Genomic DNA, 22,995 nt, shown 5'->3' with positions numbered 1-22,995 from the left:
ATATATAGCGGTACATCATTTTAAGTGTCATTTCTTCAGTGTTGTCACATGAAAAGATATAATCAAATATTTACAAAAATGTGAGATACTGTATATTATAATTCTTCAACGCTTATCTGACTCGTTGTCAAGGTTTCAGATCAACACCTGCAAGTGACCACTAGGTGTCACTGTTTGAGAGGCCTCGACACAATACGGCACATTTTCTTCAACTTTGTGGAGTTTCAGTGCTCCACGAAGCCTCGGTCTAATAACCACTAGTTAAACAGCATTTACAGGATTTATTATTTTTTTAAACGAAAAAATAGTTACCGATATGACTGTTTTTCCTGGGAAAACCTGCGAGTGGAGAGATGGCGTGTGACTGAACACAGGACGAGAAGCGACTCGGGACCGAGCAGGTAAGCTGTATATCAGGGACGTATGCAAAAGCGTAGTGAGGGACGAACGTGAAATCAAGCACCAGGGAAAACACTTATAATGAAACCGGCTTGGTAATCAAACAGAGACGAGGCTGCTGAGCGTTTACTTCGCAAGCGGCTCATGCTAGGGAGGCCCTTATATAACCTTAGGTGTGTACAGGTGTTCGTAATCAGAAGTCCGGCGAACTCGAGCGCGGGTATGACTGGGAAGTGTAGTCCTCCTCCGCCACGTCCCTGGGCGGCACTACACTTTGTGAGCTGCCGCGCCGATTTCGCCGTGTCGTAACATTTATAACATGTCGCTTAAAACATATTATTATCTGTACTTGTGATCACTGATTTAAATCAGTTCACAATCATTCACTGAAGCACTAAGTAGACACTAGTAAGATAGTAAGATGACTTGTAGTAGAAAGTTAAAACATCTGGACTGGTGCCATTACACATGTGTTTGTCGTGCTGTTACAGTAAAATACTGACTGACAACCATGAAGATGATTGTTTTCCTTTTATTTATTAAAGAACATCAGCATCATGGTTTCATTTAAATATACACCAGGCAGCATCTCTTACCAGATATAAAATCACCTCATGTTTACAAAGCCATGACTGATTCAGTAATGATTTTCCCCTGCAGTGGCAAACGGACCAGAACGATGCTGTTTCAAATTCCAGACGAATATAATCCCTCTACGAGTGATTAAGGGGTATAAAGAAACTCGGCTTGACTGTACAAAAGCTGGAATCGTGTAAGTTTTCAACCCCTTGTTTCATTTTAATAAATAATAAGAATATGTTTCCACATATCAATCATTATTGTATGATTATACATATTATGTAAATTTATAGAATATAATTTTAAATCTTGATAGTATTAAAAATGTATTATAATAAAAGTTTAAATAATGTTAGAGGTTTGGGACGTGTGAGTGTGTTAGATTTTCTGTTTGGATTATAGTTTTACACAGTTTTACCCTAAACAATGGTCGTCGTGTGTGTACAGACCCTGGAGATCTGTTGGTTGAAGAATCACATGAAGAAAATTGACCTGCGCTTTTTTGCAAACCCGATCCAACCTCAACTGAGCTGTTAAATCCTCTCTCTGTTAATAACAAGTTAATTTTTTTTAACAAAATGTACTTTTTTACATTTCATTTGCTGTATTTGGACAGGAGGAATAAATCTTTTTTTAAATAATTATTATGAATCATATTTAATCATAAACTCTTGACTGAAGCAGTCTAGCATTATTTATCTCAGTTAATCTATGGCTTGTGGTCATGAAGTCGTTTTATCTTATATACATTAAAGGACTTTTAATTACACGTTATTGCTTTGTTTTTGTTTTTTAAAGGAAATTGGTTATGTTAAAAGTCACTGAAATGTCACATTTTTGACAGCAACAATTAGAAAAGTTCCCAATAATTATATAAATGGAATAAGTAAAATATCATGTTCACTGGTTTGTAACATGACTGGTGAGGGGGGTACAATGGCTTAGCGATTAGCAAGTTTGCCTGTCACTTCCAGGGTTGGGGGTTTCGAATCCCGCCTCTACCCTGTGTGCACGGCACTCGCATGTTCTCCCCGTGCTTAAGTGAAAACTGAAACTGAAAACTATTTTCACGAATAAGACTGAAGGTGTGAGAGAGAGAAAGACTGCAGGACATTGTGTGAGAAAAACAATGACAGCAGTACAGAAAGTATTGTTTATGGGGGGAGGGGGGTGAAGCGGTAATGCAAAAGACATTAGCATGCTATGTAGCACAGATATAACGCACAGGTGCATTTAAATGCGTCTGTTTTTTACATGAACAGGGAGACAGTGTGGATCCTGAAGGTTAATTAACAGCCTGGGATCCAGCTAAAGTTTGTAAAGGTTCAGTTACATAAAATTCCTTGTTTACAAAGCGTCAGATAAGTGACTGGCTATGATTAGACTATGTTTTGTTCGTAGTGATGCTGCTTTTGACTCTGAATGGATGAGGAACTTCTTCAGAACTTGATGTACACTTTTCTGTACAAACACCTATAAACACTTTGTTTTCACTGTCAACTTTTTTGAAGGCTATCCCGTCTGGTCCGATCCCACAGAAGAGCTACTGCAGCTCAAACTGCTGAAAAAGTTCATGCTGGATCTGATAGAAAGGAGTCAGAACACACAGAGCATCACAGCTTATTGTGTATGGAGCTGCGTAGCTGCAGAGCGGTCAGAGTGTCCATGTTTACCCCCTGTACACCTCCAAAATCTCCTACAATGGACATCAGACCTGGACCATGGAGCGATGGAAGAAGGTGGTCTGGTCTGATGAATCATATTTTCTTTTATGTTACGTGGAGGCCGGGTGCATGTGTGTCACTTATCTGGGGAAGAGATGGCACCAGGGTGCACAAGAATGCGAGTTCTTGTGATGCCTGTGTTGTTCTCTGCTTGATGTATCGCTTTGCTTGTATTTCCTCATTTGTAAGTCTCTTTGGATAAAAGCGTCTGCTAAATGATTAAATGTAAATGTGAATGTGATGCTCTGGGCAATGTTCTGCTGGGAAACCTTGGGTTCTGGCATTCATGTGGATGCTACTTTGACACGTACCACCGACCTAAATACTGCAAAAACTCTTCAGGAACGGTTTGAGGAACATGACAAAGCGTTCAAAGTGTTGAGTCGGCCGCCAAATTCCCCAGATCTCAATCCGATCGAGCTTACAGGACTTAAAGGATCTGCTTCTAATGTCTTGGTGCCAGATCCCACAGCACACCTTCAGAGGTCTTGTGGAGTCCAGGCCTCGACAGGTCAGAGCTGTTTTGGGGCCACAAGGAGAGGAGGACCTACACAATATTAGGCAGGTGGTTTTAATGTTATGGCTGATCTGTGTATCTGGTAATAATGTTAGATAATAACGTCACGACACATCTGTGGTATGACTACTGTCGTGTCTGTTATGTTCTACACCCACCATCCACCCATTATTTACTTTCAAATTTGAGTTATAGGTAATTTGTTCTAACTCCTTCCTTAAGACATGACAGACTGTTAAATATCTATTCACTTAATGATTCGAAACAAATTTAAATTAAACTGAATAAAGTCTTAATGGTATCAAGAGAGCTACGTTAGCTGCTCATTATTATTATTATTTTTTCTAACAACGTTCGATTAGCAGAACAGATCTAGAACCATTTATGTTCCAACAATGTTCCCTCCCTCGAGTTTTCTGAATGTTCTGAGAATGATCTTTATACTATTTATCATGCATCATTGCTGCATCCTACAGTACTGACAAACATCTGTAATGTTATTGTTTATATAGCTGGGAACATTCAGTCAGAGAGCTTTATTACAGCAGATGTTCTTAGAATGTTGCAGGAATGGTATTTCTGAATGTTGGAGACGTCTTAGAGCTTGAACAACTAGTAACATTTAAACCTGCTGAGTTCTGGATTCTGATTGGTCAGAAAGTGTTGATTAATTTCCTGTAACAGAGGCTCTGACAGAAGTGCAGCTGCAAATCACAGATTTATTTATATTAATGCGCTCGCTCTAGTACGTTATCGTTTCTATAGTAACAGCTCAGTCACAGGGACTCATTTGAAATGTATCCCCATTTTGAGAACTTCCTCGAGTTCTTAGTTCTTCAGTTCAAGGAGAACACAGAGGTCAGAGGTCATGATCATGTTTACTGCATGAAACCACCACTTGAGGGCGCTGCTGTTCAGGATGTATGGAGAGCACACACACACACACACACACACACAAACACACACACACATGCATGTAAACACACGCACACACACAGATACACACAGACACACAGACACACACACACACGTAGTGGTCAATGTGTTAAAGAGTGGAGTGTAAGAGCTTTATGGAAATGGAAATACAGAGTAAGGGAAGAGAGGAGGAGGGGTGGACAGGAAGTGAATTAGGTCATGGGTTTATTCAACACAGCCCCTTTACCACACACTTCCCTTTTAATATCACTTCCCCACACATCCAACCCCCCCCCCACCCCCCCCCCCCCGGACCGAAAACGCAGACTAAACACTGTTGAAACAAAATGTACGTAAATCCATTTCTTCCGAAAATGTTATACAACATATAATAACCTCTAATTGTTAGCAGGTTATATGTCTACATTTGCTGAATTTGAAAAAAAAACCCCAACATTTACATTAACCGATGCTTTTATTCTCCAAAGTGACTTACACACGAGACAGGATGCAACAGTACGAGCACTTGAGTGCTACGGTTCGTACATTTACATTTACAGCTTTTAGCAGATGCCTCATCCAGAGCAACATATCAAAAGTGCTTTATCAATAAAAAAAAAAAAAAACATCCACATGCTGGTTTACTGTAGACGTCAGGGCCTGAAAGAACCATCAGATAAAAACCCTGTTGGGGAAGTGAGTACGCCGTGAACAAGTGGAACACGACTCCAACTGCACTGATGCAGAAGACACCTGCACCTCCACCTCCACCACCTCAACCTCCACCATCACATCCAGTGCTACTAATGACTAAATACTAACCTGTACACCAGGGGGAAAAAACACCTTAAAATATACTTCAACCATGGAGGAAGCTATTGAAGAAAAACGATTTCAAACATTTGACCTTGCTCTGACCTTGACCCTGTATGGCTCGATTCCAACACCTAGTCAGTTCATCTCCTGGCTGCATGAATATTTCCATATAAATCCTAAAAGCATTCAACCACTCGTTCTTGATATATCACACTAACAAGAATCTCGGACAGACGGACGGACATCCCAAACACATAATCTCTCCACCATTACGTACAGGAGTTGGGGCACGGGTAAGGACCTCGTCTCACGACACACTGGGACACTGATAACTGAATTTCCGGTGACATGACCATGTACATCACATTTTATATGTCATATCAATTTCTTAAATTAAATACACGGATTTCTATCACAGTACTTCCAGCAGGATCGTAGGCTAGCTAGTGGATTTAAAACAACAATATTAAACTTAGATCGTTAGACAATCGATTAAACGGTTAAAAAAATCGTTAGACTTAAACAAACCATATATAGAATGTCAAATGAAGTTAAAAACGCCTACGCTAACGTGAGGAATCATTTGAGAGCTACAACAACGCCATTTATTTCGAGCTGAGAGGCTTCTGAAAACATGACGTCATGTCATTTACAGTAAGGGAACATCGTGAGCATCGATGCTCCTTGGTTTTTGCGGTGCATTGTGGGATTTTTTTAGGGATCGAACGTTCCAGTGCACTGGAAGGATTTTGCAATTGAGACCGAACTTAAAATGGCCACCTCGCAGACGCAGCCAGAGATGTATAGTTTTTGCTTAAAGGCCCAGCAGGGGCAGTTTGGCAGCACAGGGATTTAAACTCAGGACTCCATGATCAGTAGCTCAAGGCCTTAATCACTGAGCAGCAGTTCAGGACTCGTCGACTGGAGGACTGTGGTCCGGATGCAGAGCCAGCAAAGTGTTTCAGTTATTTCACTCAAACAAGGAGATGACAAAACCCTTGTAGTTTAGCAGCTCGAAACATGAACCTTCTGGAACTGTGGCTTCTGTAGCAGATCTTCTGTATCAGTTTATCGAGTCATACGTTATTGTGTAAATATTTATATATTTAAAAGGAGAGATTCTTTATTTACATTTACATTTATTCATTTAGCAGACTCTTTCATCCAAAGCGACTTAAAAATAAGGAAATACAAGCAAAGTGATATATCAAGTGCAGAACAATACAAGTAGTGCTACTGTACTATACTAAGATTTATAATTGAGTTACAGAGAAGCAACGTGCGCAGAGTCGAGGTGTAAGAGCCATAAGATAATGTTGGGTTGGTGTTTTAGGGGTTGGTTAGGTGTTCACGGAAGAGGTGGGTCTTTAGCTGTTTTTTTGAAGATGGTGAGAGATTCTGTGGTCCGGATTGAATTTGGAAGTTCATTCCAGCACTGAGGAACAGTTAGCGTGAAGGTTCTGCAAAGGGACCTTGAGCCACGCTGAGTTGGCACTACTAAGCGACGGTCGTGGATTGATCGCAGATTGTGTGAGGGAACGTAGGCCTTCAGGAGAGAGTTGAGGTAGGAGGGTGCTGTTCCAGACAAGGTCTTGTACATGAGCATCAAGGCCTTGAATTTGATGCGGGCGGCTACAGGAAGCCAGTGCAGGGAGATGACGAGGGGTGTGTTATTTTGGGCTGGTTGAAGACGAGGCGTGCTGCTGCATTCTGAATCATCTGAAGGGGTTGATGGAGCTGGCTCTCCTGTGTGATTTGTGGCATGATGACAGAGATTATTTAAAGAAAAGTCAAAAGTGATCAAAAGTGTTAGTAAGCATGACTATGACAAAGAAAACAACAGCAGTTGGAGTTATTATGTTAATCACTCATCTGGACCGTTTGTAAACATGGAATTGTCTATAACATGGCCTCTGAAATTTTAGGTGAATGCTCATGATCTAATTGTTAGCCATTATGGTTAAGATGATGGCTTACTGAACTTTCCATATTGTCAGCTGTTCATGTGAAAGACAGACTCGCGCAAACATGCTGTGTGGTGATGTGCAAAATAGCTCGAATACCACTACCCCCCCATCCCCCCTACCCCCCCCCAACACAAGTTTCTGTTCACCACAAAACAAACAACGTTGTGAATTTTTTTTCCCTCACAGCACTCGCTCTCTTATTCATGTAAATCGTTTCATTTCACTCATTTAAATGACATTTTAAAAATACATTTATTCTGCTGTCTTTTCAGTCTAGCGTCAGAAATAAATAAATAAATAAATAAATCAGAATATTGTGCATTAGCACTTCACACTAGAAACCCAGTCAGGGGAGTAAACAACTACAGGCCCTGCTGGTAATAATTAGGCAAGGTGAATAATAATAATAATGATTGTTTGTCTCTTGTGTATTGTGTTGGTTAATCCTCACTGTTTAACTCCAGTGAAGCTGCAATTATTTCTACGTATTTAATTTAACACAGATGGGAGTTTGGCCGTGAGGTGCTGAGCGCTAATCAGATCTTTCATGTTATAGGTGAAAACCGCAGTCAGGTTTCCTGTGGAAGAGGTGCTCTTTAGATCTGTCTGAGTCAAAGTGAAACGTGTTGTCACCTACGAACTGCCCCTCACTCAAACCACATCCCCCCACGTCCTCTTATCAGCTTATAAGACCAGTGCTGAAGTGATATCTGCATTAATACGGTTCTGTTCACGTCGTCATCACCATCAGCGGTCATGTCCTCCGGTTCTCTCCTGCTGGTTCTGCTGGTTCTCGGCTGCCTTCAGTCCTTCACAGAGGCCCAGAGTAAGATAAAGTTCACCTTTTCAACTTTATAACATGTCGCTTTGTATATATTATTATCTGTACTAAGTAGACACTAGTAAGATAGTTGACTTGTAGTAGATCGCTAAAACGTCTAGACTGGAATCATTACTCACTAACACTCCTCTGGTTTATAATGATACTGAAGACGACCAGGCTGCTGAGAATAACCAGAGTTAATAAACCACTGTGTGTTTGTCGTGCTGTTACAGTAAAATACTGACTGACAACCATGAAGATGATTGTTTTCCTTTTATTTATTAAAGAACATCACATCACAACAGCATCTCTTACCAGATATAAAATCACATGACGCATGTGAAAATCACAAGCCATGACTGATTCATTAATGATTTTTTCCCTACAGGTGCATTAACACCAGAACAATGCTGTTTCAAATTCCAGACGAAAATAATCCCTCAACGACTGATTAAGGGGTATAAAGAAACTCGGCTTGACTGTACAAAAGCTGGAATCGTGTAAGTTTTCAACCCCTTGTTTCATTTTAATAAATAATAAGAATTTTTCTCTATATCAATCATTATTTCATGGTAATATAAAATATTATTTAAATTTAATAGAATATAATTCTAAATGACCTTGATAGTATTTGAAATTTATGATGTTTGATGTCATAATGTTGGAGGTTTGGGACGTGTGAGTGTTAATTTGACACTGATGTATATCTCCTCTCCTCTACAGTTTTACCCTAAACAATGGTCGTCGTGTGTGTGCAGACCCTGGAGATCTGTGGGTGAAGAATCACATGAAGAAAATTGACCTGCGCTTTTTTTCAGAGCCGATCCAACCTCAAAAGAAACGTTAAATCCTCTCTCTGTTAATGCACAATATATATAATACAATATATATATATATATATATATATATATATATATATATATATATATATATATATGTATATATATATATATATAATTTGCTATATTTAGACAGGCAGAATAAAGCTTTATTATTATTATGAATCATATTCCATCATAAACTTTAGCTTGAAGCAGTCTAACAATATTTAGCTCAATTAATCTGTGGCTTGTGGGCATGAAGTCGTTTTTATATAAATCTTATATACATTAAAGGACTTTTTTTATTTACACACTGGCTTTGTTTCTGTTTTTTTCTTTCTTTCTTTCACATTTTAAAAGGAAACCATGTGGGTTATGTTGAAAGACATTCAAATGTTCAAGTCACATCTTTGATAGCAACAATTAAAACAGTTATCTAAATAAATATCTAAATAAAATAATAAGTGAAATAGTATACTCATATCTTGCAATAATAATAATAATAATAATAATAATAATAATAATAATAATAATAACAGTAACAGCTTATTCACAGGGACTTGTACAGCGCGCAGTAATTAACATGTTTGGCAGACAATATGTAAAATTAAATGTAACTATAAATGGATAAAAAGTATGACGTCATACTTTAATAAATACACAATTATAATTGGAAATTGCTGTGATATAAAAGGAATAAAACGTTTTGGGATGCTCTTCGGGATCCATTTCAGGATGGTTACAGTAGGTCTGCTTCATTACTGATTATTTTACTGTAACTGCACCACACACAGAGTTTTATTCCTTAATTACTCATCAGAGAATGTGGGCTGTTTATCAGATATTAAGTAAGCTAGACTGTTATAATGGAACACACGTAACACACATAATTATTAACTGGTTAAACATTTTAATGTATTCAGGTATTTATTTGAAGTGTTTATCCTTATAATATATCAAATTGCAAAAGTTGTTAAAATAAACGTGGCTAATTCATGCCTCTAGTTGATAGTTTCTTAATTGTCTTTAATTAAAAAAAATAAAAACCTTAACAATTTAGACTTTAAAAGTTTTTTTAACACTTTAACTGAATTTCACAGTTATAGCAGCAAATACACAGATCAGCCATAACATTAAAAATCACTGACAGGTGAAGTGGAAAACACTGCTACAGGATCTCGTTACAGCGGCACCTGTGAAGGCGTAGGATATATTTATTAGGCAGCAAGTGAACAGTCAGTTCTCAAAGTTGATCAGTTTGACTTGGCTTCCAAATTCCCCAGATCTCAATCCAATCAAACATCTGTGGGATGTGCTGGACAAACAAGTCCGATCCATAGAGGTCCCACCTCGCAACTTACATGACTTGCTGTAAGGTCTTGGTGCCAGACACCACAGCACACCTTCAGAGGTCTTGTGGAGTCCATGTCTCTACGGGTCAGAGCTGTTTTGGCAGCACAAGGAGGACCTACACAATATTAGGCAGGTGGTTTTAATGTTATGGCTGATAGGTGTATTCTTGTGTTAACCTGGTGCCACCTGCAGTCCATTGTTATTAATGCAGCAGGATAGATGGAAGAGAATTTGTTAGGAAAAAGACGTGACAGTCACTAAATAATACAGACCAGTGACATTTAACACAGAAACCAATATAAAAGGTTTTATTTAGCCATCACAATCCGCTAGAATAGCTTCAGCTTCAATACACCTTTGCATTAATTCTACACACCGCTGCAAATACACTATATGGCCAAAAGTATATGGACACCTGACCATCAAACCAATATGTGGGCCTTCTCCAAATGTTTACAAGCACACAGTTGTATAGAACGTCTTTGTATGCTGTAGCTTTACAGTTTCTCTTCACTGGAACTCAGAGACCCGAACCTGTTCCCAATGTGCACAAAGCGAGCTCCATGAAGACGTGGTGTGTGAAGGTTGGAAGAAGAACTCGAAGAACTCGAGTGTCCTGCACAGAACCCTGACCTCAACCCCACTGAACACCTTTAGGATGAACCGGAACTGGAGCCTCCTCTCATCAACATCAGCGCCTGACCTCAACCTCACTAACGCTCCTGTAGCTGAATGAACACTAATCCCCACAGCCATGCCCCGAAATCCCCACAGCCACACCCTAAATTCCAGTGGAAAGCCTTCCCCAAAGAGTGGAGCACATTATAACAACAAAGGGGAATAAATCTGGAACGGGATGTTCAACAAGCACATATGAGTGTGATGGTCAGGTGTCCATAAACTGAATGCAGTTCTTCCAAAAGATCTTCCGTTAGTTGGTGTTGTGATGATGGGGCTACGTCTAAAATCTCTTCCATGAGTAGAAATGTGGTGAATGTGGTGATTGAATGCAACAATTGTGATGTCATTAGCACAATTTGTGATTAGTGGAGGTTATGGTCCTGAGTTTATTGCTTTGTTTTACCCCTTACTATTTAAATAACACTCAGCTGCTCCTTTATACTGAACTGAGGTGTATGTTGTTTGATCTCGGACCTGAATTGTGTGAGGAGTCAGTTTGAAGTGGTGTGTGATTCGGTGTTGGAGCTTCACTTGATGAACCTCTTCAGGTTTGAGCTTGAATGGAGGAGAATAAACGAGAATAAACCTACTCCTCTGTCCATTCATCCTTCAACACTCTGTTGTCAATGTCAACTTCTCTTTCTTTTTCAACCAATCCAACTCATCACTTCACCAATCAGCTCAGAAAGGATATAAAATACATTTTTAAAAAGTGATTTTCTCACGCGTTGTAGCGAGTCTCTTGTTCCGCTGTAAATAATTTGCATAAACGCATGTGATTGGATAAAAGGATGATTCCCAAAAGATGAGGTTGTACAGCGTCAGTGTTTAGAATTCATTTTAAAACGATACCACAGCAGTTCAACTCCGACCTTCGTTCGTTTTCCCGTCATTTCACTGAAGACTGCTTCTCAAATCCAGCTGAAGTCGACGTGGGATTTGTGAAACGATTATTCGTTAAAGACGGGGCCGTACCCACTTTATTTGGACCATCTTGCACCTCTGGATCACAACCTGTAATTATGATTATTTATTTATTTATATATTTTCTACCAAGTGTTCCAAATGCGAGGTTTTGTGTTGTATAGGTGTACAGCCAGTGCACAGCTGTTAGCCTGTTAGCCTCTGCTAACCGGCTAACTCACGTTATTTACAAACTACATATAAACTTAACGCTGAGAAACGTCCTGTTCTTGTCGTGCTTGTGATTTTGGCTCGGGTTGATCTTCCGATGCATCATTATCGGACTCGAACTCAAATTGGTAAGGAAAAACCGACGACTTTATTCCTGAGCTGAAATTCAGATATGGTAGTGGGCGTTTCCTTTCCTACACGAGCTGTAACTGATAGACCAATCACAACAGACTTGGACATCTGACCAATCAGAGCAGAGCAGGCTCTCTGAAAGGAGGAGTCTAGAGGGAACGGATCCTTGAGCGAGTCGTTTGTGACAGTGAGGAAAAGACGTGATGCTGCAATGTAAATGATGAGACAATGAAAGTGTTTTTTGACCTTGGATTCATGTATGAGAGCTCAAACAAAATTAGGCACTTTTATATAGCATAAGAGAGGCGCTTTAAGTCTGCTGAAATACTTTGACGAGCCAGTCCTAGTGGAATAACACAGGCTAGCTCTTTTCCCCCTCAACATTTCAACCTATTCAAATTAATTACAATCCACAAGACTTTTTACATTTAGAAAACAGGTTGGATTACAGACTTTAACAGGTCATGAGGTGGGCGGTGATACACTCTCAGCTCTCAGATTTGTAGTAAAGCTTCATGATTTTTAAATGTAATACTTGTAATGCTTGAAAAAGTTCCTTATCAGATGGAGAAAACGACATGGGGTGACATGGGTGAACCTAAGAAGATGGTATAAATGATAAAGGTTTGCAACAACTGTGTGTTTGTGTGAGCTGTATTACAGGTACTACACTATACTACAAGTACTACACTGCACTACAGGTACTACACTTAACTACAGGTACTACACTGCACTACAGGTACTACACTGCACTACAGGTACTACACTGCACTACAGGTACTACACTATACTACAGGTACTACACTGCACTACAGGTACTACACTATACTACAGGTATTACACTATACTACAGGTACTGCACTGCACTACAGGTACTACACTATACTACAGGTACTACACTATACTACAGGTACTACACTTAACTACAGGTACTACACTTAACTACAGGTACTACACTGCACTACAGGTACTACACTATGCTACAGGTACTACACTATACTACAGGTACTACACTATACAACAGGTACTACACTGCACTACAGGTACTACACTATACTACAGGTGCTACACTATACTACAGGTACTACACTATACTACAGGTACTGCACTGCACTACAGGTACTACACTATACTACAGGTGCTACACTATACTACAGGTACTACACTATACTACAGGTACTGCACTGCACTACAGGTACTACACTGCACTACAGGTACTACACTATGCTACAGGTACTACACTATACTACAGGTACTACACTGCACTACAGGTACTACACTATGCTACAGGTACTACACTATGCTACAGGTACTACACTATACTACAGGTACTACACTGCACTACAGGTACTACACTATACTACAGGTACTACACTATACTACAGGTGCTACACTATACTACAGGTACTACACTATACTACAGGTACTACACTATACTACAGGTACTACACTGCACTACAGGTACTACACTATGCTACAGGTACTACACTATACTACAGGTACTACACTATACTACAGGTATTACACTGCACTACAGGTACTACACTATACTACAGGTACTACACTATGCTACAGGTACTACACTATACTACAGGTACTACACTATGCTACAGGTACTACACTGCACTACAGGTATTACACTATACTACAGGTACTACACTATACTACAGGTACTACACTATACTACAGGTGCTACACTATACTACAGGTGTACTGCAGAGTACCACAGTTGTGTGGTGTAGTTCTGAAACTCTCTGCTCATCTTTTAAATGTCACTTACTTTATAATTCCTACCCTTATAAAGAAAATTCACACTTTTTATAATTAGGACGACTTAGTGTGTGTGTGTGTGTGTGTGTGTGTGTGCGTGTGCGTGTGTGTGTGTGTGCATGCGTGTGTGTGTGTGTGTGTGCGTGTGCGACCATGATGAAAATAATATGTGACAATTTTCACTGTATTGTATGCAACACTGAAATGTTGTAGGTTAATGCAGAGGTTCACTAGGTGACTGTGGATCAGGTGGTGGAGCGGGTCGTCCACTAATCGTAGGGTTGGCGGTTCGATCCCCAGTCCACGTGACTCCACATGCCGAAGTGTCCTTGGGCAAGACACTGAGCCCTAAGTTGCTCCAGATGGCATGCTAGTGCCTTGCATGGAATCTCTGCTGCCATTGGTGTGTGTGTGTGTGTGTGTGTGTGTGTGCGTGTAACAGTGTAAGGAAGTTTGTAGAACTGTTAAGGTTATATGTAAGTGCAGATCATTTACAACCTCATGCTCCCCTCCAGAGCAATGTAACAGTCACTGTCTTTATGCCCCAGCACTGTTGAATTCTGGATTCTGATTGGTCAGAAGGTGTTGATTAATTTTCTGACAGTAGTGCATCTGCAAATCACAGGTTGGTATTAATGCACTAGTTCTAAATCAATATCGTTTCAGTAGCACCAGCGTGTTCACAGGGAGCCATGTTTGTAGACTGCGTTAAGTTCTGGGAAGTGTAGTTAGACGCCGATTCTGATGTAAAACATGACAGTTAATTTAGCCACCTCTATTAGATTTAAAAACCACGTGTTGATATATTCTCAGAAAGCCGAGATTAGATTATATCACCGCCCACCTCATGGTCTGGTAAAGGCCGTAATCCAACCTGTTTTTTTTACATTTAAACAGTCTTGAGCACAGTAAATAAATCGAACAAATTGGGGAAAAAAAGAACTATTCTCGGTTATTCCACTAGGACTGGGTCATCAACTGGTGGATCCAGACAGTATCTCAGCAGACTGAACTGAGTGCTTGAAAAAGTGCCTTTTCAGATGGAGAAAACGACATGGGGTGACATGGGTAACCGAAGAAGATGGTATAAATGATAAAGGTTTGCAACAACCATGTGTTTGTACGAGCTGTATTACAGGTCCTACACTATACTACAGGTACTACACTATACTACAGGTACTACACTATACTACAGATACTACACTATACTACAGGTATTACACTATACTACAGGTATTACACTATACTACAGCTATTACACTATATTACAGGTACTACACTATACTACAGGTACTACACTATACTACAGGTATTACACTATACTACAGGTACTACACTGCACTAAAGGTACTACACTATACTACAGGTACTACACTGCACTACAGGTACTACACTATACTACAGGTACTACACTGCACTACAGGTACTACACTGCACTACAGGTACTACACTGCACTAAAGGTACTACACTATACTACAGGTACTACACTGCACTACAGGTACTACACTATACTACAGGTACTACACTGCACTACAGGTACTACACTATACTACAGGTACTACACTGCACTACAGGTACTACACTGCACTACAGGTTTTACACTATACTACAGGTACTACACTATACTACAGGTACTACACTATACTACAGGTATTACACTATACTACAGGTACTACACTGCACTACAGGTACTACACTGCACTACAGGTACTACACTGCACTAAAGGTACTACACTATACTACAGGTACTACACTGCACTACAGGTACTACACTATACTACAGGTACTACACTGCACTACAGGTACTACACTATACTACAGGTACTACACTGCACTACAGGTACTACACTGCACTACAGGTTTTACACTATACTACAGGTACTACACTATACTACAGGTACTACACTATACTACAGGTTTTACACTATACTACAGGTACTACACTGCACTACAGGTACTACACTATACTACAGGTACTACACTGCACTACAGGTACTACACTATACTACAGGTACTACACTGCACTACAGGTACTACACTGCACTACAGGTTTTACACTATACTACAGGTACTACACTATACTACAGGTACTACACTGCACTACAGGTACTACACTATACTACAGGTACTACACTATACTACAGGTACTACACTGCACTACAGGTACTACACTATACTACAGGTTTTACACTATACTACAGGTATTACACTATACTACAGGTATTACACTATACTACAGGTACTACACTATACTACAGGTACTACACTGCACTACAGGTACTACACTATACTACAGGTACTACACTATACTACAGGTACTACACTGCACTACAGGCACTACACTATACTACAGGTTTTACACTATACTACAGGTTTTACACTATACTACAGGTACTACACTATACTACAGGTACTACACTATACTACAGGTACTACACTGCACTACAGGTACTACACTATACTACAGGTATTACACTATACTACAGGTACTACACTATACTACAGGTGCTACACTATACTACAGGTGCTACACTATACTACAGGTACTACACTATACTACAGGTGCTACACTATACTACAGGTACTACACTATACTACAGGTACTACACTATACTACAGGTATTACACTATACTACAGGTATTACACTATACTACAGGTACTACACTATACTACAGGTGCTACACTATACTACAGGTGCTACACTATACTACAGGTACTACACTATACTACAGGTGCTACACTATACTACAGGTGCTACACTATACTACAGGTACTACACTATACTACAGGTGCTACACTATACTACAGGTACTACACTATACTACAGGTACTACACTATACTACAGGTGCTACACTATACTACAGGTACTACACTATACTACAGGTGCTACACTATACTACAGGTACTACACTATACTACAGGTACTACACTATACTACAGGTGCTACACTATACTACAGGTACTACACTATACTACAGGTACTACACTGCACTACAGGTACTACACTATACTACAGGTACTACACTATACTACAGGTACTACACTATATTACAGGTATTACACTATACTACAGGTACTACACTATACTACAGGTACTACACTGCACTACAGGTATTACACTATACTACAGGTACTACACTATACTACAGATACTACACTATACTACAGGTGTACTGCAGAGTACCACAGTTGTGTGGTGTAGTTATGAAACTCTCTGCTCATCTTTTAAATGTCACTTACTTTATAATTCCTACCCTTATAAAGAAAATTCATGTTTTTTTTTTTATAATTAGGAAGGCTTGGTGTGTGTGTGTGTGTGTGTGTGTGTGTGTTTCAGTTCTGAATCTACCTACTCACCACTTGCATGTCACTGACTGTATCTTACAAACTAACCTCACATAGCCGAGAACTGCCCCGTATCACCCCCCCCATCAGTCATCTGCAGTATTTATGACTCATGAGGTTCAGTGCTGTGAGCTGGAAAGCAGACGGTTCTCTATCTTTAGCTCTGTAGATGAACAGCATGTCCCTCAGCAGGAAGTCGGTGTAGAGACACAGCACAGAGTCACAGCACAGAGTCACATCAGTGAATGGAGGAGGACTCCTACCTCTTCATCTACACATTAAATACTGTATATTTACATTTGGGTATGTTTTGCTTTTGGATGAGCGCATGCTTTTATGTGTATTTTTATGTAAAAAAAGAAAAAACAAAAACATATCGATATATTTTTAGAAACTGTGATAATGGAAATACTGCATTCAATAAAAATGCAAAACAAATAAAAAAAGATCAGATCCATCCATCTAACCAGAGACTTAGCCCTTCAATCTATTTCTCATTTGTGTGTGTGTGTTGATATTTGAATTCATTAACTTATTCTGTCCTTCATCCACCCCACCACCACTCCATTAGTCCATCCTGTGTGATCTTATCCATCCATCCACCCACCCATCCACCCATTCACCCACCCACCCATCCATCCATCCACCCATTCATCCACCCATCCATCCACCATCATCATCATCCATCCACCCATCCATCCATCCACCCATTCATCCATCATCCAGCCATCCATCCACGCATTCATCATCCATCCACCTATCCATCCATCCACCCACCCATCCACCGATCCATCCATTCATCCATCCATCCATCCATGCACATCCTATACTTTCTAATTCTATTTCTCTATTCCTTTCCAAGTTCTCTTTTGTTCAGAATCTCTTTATCCACCTCTATCTATCTTTTTGTGACCCTCTGTAATTCTGTAAATCCATCCATCCATCCATCAATTCATCTTTCTGACCAAACCACCATGTCTTTTTTATTTTAAGCTAATGCTAATATTGCTGTGTGTGTACCATTTATATCCTCTGACGGTCTGGGACCAAAGAAAAGAAGACAAATTTGTTTTAAAACCCAACGAGAAATAAAATCAGCACAAATTAGTGATGATGCTGTCTGACGAACTGATAATTTCCGATTAATTGAATAGAATGAATCATTTTTCTCTCGTCATCATTTTGCTAAACTCATTCTGTTCCACAGTGTAATAGTACAAGGTAAGTGTGTGGTAAAGCAGCTCTGTCATATAAAACCATGACCGAATGTAGTTCCTGTCCACCCCTCCCCCACCCTTCTCTTTCTTTTCCGTTCTTTTAAAGCTTTTACAGTCCAGTTTTTAACACAGTGACCACTACTTGAATTACATGAACTTGACAGTGACACGGTATGTGCATGTGGCTTCATTTTTCACCTGAATCGTGTTTCTTCATACAGTATGAGATGTCATTTTATTCACTTGATGTCAGATGTACTGACGCGTGCTTGAACTCACATGTGCAGTTATAATGGCATGAAGAGATCAAATGGCACTGTGAGTAAAACTGTAGTTTGGATCTTTATTGTATGAGTTTAGTACAGTGGTGTGTTGATGAGTTTGATTATGAAGTGTTAAACGTTCAGTTCTTCCTCACTGTAGGCGAAAACCGCAAACGGGTTTCCTGTGACAGAAATGGCTTTTTTTTGTTTCTTAGTCAAAATGAAACATTTTTTGTCACCTACAAACAACCAGACCACACACACACACACCCCCCCCTTACCAGCCTATATAAACTGAAGAATGAGTCTGCATTAATACCATTCTGTTCACATCGTGACCATCGTCCTCCTCCTACTCCTCCTCATCATCATCATTATCATCATCATCACCATGGTCTCTCGTTCTCTCCTGCTGGTTCTGCTGGGTCTCACCTGCCTTCAGTCCTTCACAACAGCCAACAGTAAGATAAAGTTTTAAATATTATTTAAAATATATTTTTAAAACTTTTTAATATTGAAGCTTTTTGTCCCTATTATTATTATTATTATTATTATTATTAGTAGTAGTAGTAGTAGTAGTAGTAGTATCACTAAACTCCTCTGGTTTATAATGATACTGAAGTCTCTAAAAAAACAAGCAGGTTGCTGAGAATAACCAGCGTTAATAAACTGTGTGTTTGTCGCACTGTTACAGTAAAATACTGAGCGATGTGGTGGTGTGATGAAGCGGAGTTACTGCTAACACCCTGAACTTGATCATTTTCCTGTAACAGCACGGCCCCAAGTCTTTTATTCCTCTTATACCACAACATGTTGTCAACGGTTACAATCTTTAACAGTTAAAGAACGACCTTTCATAATTTTTTTTCCATTTATAGTTACCTTTAATGTTGGTGAAACAAGTTAGTTCCTGTTCTTACTCACGTTATATCACGTTATATCTCCCTCACCAGCCTCTCTTTATCATGTTAAAAAACCTGACACTGGAGACTCCTTCCATAAAAGTTAAATAAATGTCTCTTTACACAAAGTACACGTCCCCGCAGTGCACGTCCCCGTGAGTGAGCCGTTACTATGGAAACGCTAACGTGTTAAACTGAGAGCGCATTGATATAAACCTGCGCTACAGTCAGAGCTTCTAACATCTTCTACCCAATCACAGTCCAGAATTCACCTGTGACGTAGTACAATTTAATAGCTGCAATAGTCTGCATCTCATACTAGATATAAAAGTGTCTAATATCTTATTATTGAACATTTAATCACAGAACTGAATGCATAAATGTTTTCACGCAGATGGACATGGACCAAGACAGTGCTGTTTCAATTACCAGAAGAAGGAAATCCCTGCAAAATATATTACAGCGTATGAAGAAACAGAGCATCAGTGTACAAAACCTGGAGTCATGTAAGCGTTCACCCCCTCGTTTATTATTGTGTGTAAATATTTGAATGAATTTGCTGCTTTACTGTTATGTGTAATAGAATATAAATGATCTTGGAGCTTCTGATTTTATTGCAGTTTAACACTGATGTAAATCTTCTCTCTCCTCTACAGCTTTACCCTAAATAATGGTCGTCGTGTGTGTGCAGACCCCGGCGTCGAGTGGGTGAAGAACATCATGGAAATAATTGACCAGCGCTTTTTTACCTGATCCAAACTCAAACAAGTGTTTCAAAACTCTCTCCATTAATAAGTCTTTCATATTTCTTTTACGAAATCCACTTTTTATGTAATCAGACAGGAGGAATAAAGATTATTCCTGTAATAAAGCTGACTCATTATCATTGTACTCATTATCATTATTATAAATAAATAAATAAATAAATAAATAAATAGGGGCAGTGGTGGCTTGATGGTTAAGGCTCTGGGTTCCTGATTGGGCCCTTAACCCTCTCTGCTCCAGGGGGCGCTGTATCATGGCTGACCCTGCACTCTGACCCCAACTTCCTAACATGCTGGGATAAGTGAATATATATGACAAAGAAAGGCTCATAAAGACTCATTATAACTTATATTTAAACATAAACTGATGATTATATAAATATAATAATAAAATATTTATATTATATAAATATAAATAATGACAAGTGTTGTTTAACTGATTTATTCTACAGACAGTAAAATGTATTAAATGTATTTTAATGTATAAATTATATAGTTTAAAAAAATAATAAAATTGCACATTGATTGCATTCAAGCACTTAACAATGTTAGTCACATCCTTGATACCATCATTAATATATACTGAACATATCAGTATATCAGTATATCAGTATATCAGGCTAATCAGTATATCAGTATATCAGTATATCAGTATATCAGGCTAATCAATATATCAGTATATCAGTATATCAGGCTAATCAGTATATCAGTATATCAGTATATCAGTATACCAGTATATCAGTATATCAGGCTAATCAATATATCAGTATATCAGTATATCAGGCTAATCAGTATATCAGGCTAATCAGTATATCAGTATATCAGTATACCAGACTAATCAGTATATCAGTATATCAGGCTAATCAGTATATCAATATATCAGTATATCAATATATCAGTATATCAGGCTAATCAGTATATCTGTTGTCTTTTTCTGAATCGTTTGATTTAATTGCAGTCCACAAGACTGTTTTCATTTAGCCACATCTACAAGTATTACATTTAAAAATCATGAAGCTTTACTACAAATCTGAGAGCTGAGAGTATATCACTCGCCTCGTCATTCCATGTCTCCCTCCTTAAACCGGTTATCCCCGGCTCATTAGCCACGGCGGTGCCCGGGGACTCGCTACCGGAGCCCTTAGAAGTGGACGGCCAACCAGCCTACCACGTCAGGACCATCCTGAACTCCAGGTACCGGAGAGGTAAACTAGAGTACCTGGTGGATTGGGAGGGATATGGCCCCGAAGAGCAGTGCTGGATCCCGTCCCAGGACATCCTGGACCCAGGCCTGTGTAGGGACTTCCATGCCACTCACCCAGCAAGGCCAGGACCGCAGAGGAGAGGTAGGCCCGAAGGGATCCGGCTCCCGGAGTGAGCCCTTTTGGGGGGGCTCTGTCATGTCGCTGTGAACTCGGGACTACAGTTCTCAGAGTGCAGTGCAAACTACAAACATGGCCGACGAGGACTACACTTCCCATGCACGCAAGCGTTCACATTCTCCGGAGTTCTGATCACGGACACCTGCACACAATTACAACCACACAGTATATAGAGCATGTTTAGAACATTGGTTCCTGGCGAAGTAATCACTCTGCAGTCCCGTCGCTGTAGTCCACTAAGCCGTTGTCTTTGATTTGAATTTTACTGGTTTACGGATTTCCCGCCTCATGTTTCGACTAAAATTCCCTGCCCAAGCCTAGTATTGTCTGTTCGCCTGATCATCTGACTACTGCCTGCATTACGACTACGCCTTCAGCCTGACCCCTGCCTTCCTGCGTCTGTTTCGCCTGCGCTTGCTTCCACCTCAGGTATCATAACAAATGTCAGGTGTTCCTAGCATAGAAAGCTACATTTCTGTGTAAACATCATAGTAGTAGATGTATAGCTTCTCTTTCGTGGATGCTATAAAGACATCATCTCGCCAGATCCTCTGTACAGTAATGTCTGATTTTGTGTCTGTCACAAAGTCACACCACTGCAGAGCAGTCACTGCACGCTGGCCTTGAACCTGCCAGTAGTCTGTCTGAGTTTCTTTGAGTTTAGCTTGACCCTTATGGATTTAAATAAATGAAGCCTGACCTATACTGCCAGTAGACATGCTTTTTTACTTCCACCAGCCCGAATAGGAAGATTTCAGATGGATCGTATACTCTCTCATCTGGACTGACTCCCAGATGTGGTGCATCTGTGTGAACAACAAAACCACAAGGTAGAAGACTAACATTGGCTGTTTCAGAATATTTTTTCAAAATATCTGGCTCAAGTTCAAGTCCACGTTTCATAGCACTTGTCTGTTTTGTGCCCTTTACAATTCGTGCTGCTAATGACTGGCTAGCTGATTCCCCAAGCACCTCCCGGAACCTACTTGCAGTGACCCTTGATTGATGTACTTGTTCCCACTCAGCACATTTTGACTGTAGTCTAGTACCCTGTTCAATCTGACAAGATAAGTTGTGGGACACCTTTATAGACTCCAGATGAAGGGATTGATGGTGAGTAGGAACAAAATTAAGATTAGTACTAAACTGACTACCACATACAGGCGGACTGGGGAAATTTACAACGGGGAAATCTACAGCCATGGGTGGATAGTGGACTGCCATGAGGTACAAGACCAAATTGTAAGGGTACCGACTATATTTTGGATATGCCCTCGAATACATGTGCCAGCAAAGGCTGTGGGTGAATCTGTTCAGTTTCACTCCGGAGGACAGGATGTGGATCTGGAAGTGGACCTAAAGAAATCAATACAAACTATTAGTCTTAAACTACAAAAATATGTAAAAACCTCTAAAGGGTTATAGCTGATTATGACAATATACACACACACACACACACACACACATATTTTCCACCCCGACACGCAT

At 39.7% G+C, this 22,995-nt stretch overlaps 1 protein-coding gene and 2 long non-coding RNA genes across 3 annotated transcripts; all 3 read left to right on the top strand.

The window, feature by feature from the left end:
• The first annotated feature begins 188 nt into the window (after positions 1 to 188).
• LOC128610543 (uncharacterized) lies at positions 189 to 2,058 on the top strand. Its single transcript, XR_008386376.1, has 3 exons — positions 189 to 401; positions 1,060 to 1,171; positions 1,426 to 2,058. It is a non-coding gene; the product is annotated as an uncharacterized LOC128610543 (long non-coding RNA).
• A 5,552-nt stretch (positions 2,059 to 7,610) lies between these two features.
• Positions 7,611 to 8,870, top strand: LOC128610542 (C-C motif chemokine 3-like). Its single transcript, XM_053629914.1, has 3 exons — positions 7,611 to 7,743; positions 8,129 to 8,240; positions 8,464 to 8,870. The coding sequence occupies exons 1-3, from the start codon at positions 7,674 to 7,676 to the stop codon at positions 8,585 to 8,587; spliced, it is 306 nt and encodes a 101-aa protein (XP_053485889.1). The 5' UTR covers positions 7,611 to 7,673; the 3' UTR covers positions 8,588 to 8,870.
• Positions 8,871 to 18,720: 9,850 nt separating this feature from the next.
• LOC128610783 (uncharacterized) lies at positions 18,721 to 20,217 on the top strand. Its single transcript, XR_008386397.1, has 3 exons — positions 18,721 to 18,920; positions 19,756 to 19,867; positions 20,018 to 20,217. It is a non-coding gene; the product is annotated as an uncharacterized LOC128610783 (long non-coding RNA).
• The last annotated feature ends 2,778 nt before the right edge of the window (positions 20,218 to 22,995 follow it).

Source organism: Ictalurus furcatus, chromosome 7, assembly GCF_023375685.1.
Source record: "Ictalurus furcatus strain D&B chromosome 7, Billie_1.0, whole genome shotgun sequence".
Classification (NCBI taxonomy): Eukaryota; Metazoa; Chordata; class Actinopteri; order Siluriformes; family Ictaluridae; genus Ictalurus; species Ictalurus furcatus.
This window is presented reverse-complemented; position numbering and strand designations above follow the sequence as displayed.

Coding starts and splice junctions, on each gene's coding strand:
- LOC128610542 (XM_053629914.1), top strand. CDS start 7,674: ATGTCCTCCGGTTCTCTCCTGCTGGTTCTGCTGGTTCTCGGCTGCCTT. Junction 7,744..8,128: donor GTCCTTCACAGAGGCCCAGA/GTAAGATAAAGT, acceptor TTTTCCCTACAG/GTGCATTAACACCAGAACAA. Junction 8,241..8,463: donor TGTACAAAAGCTGGAATCGT/GTAAGTTTTCAA, acceptor TCTCCTCTACAG/TTTTACCCTAAACAATGGTC.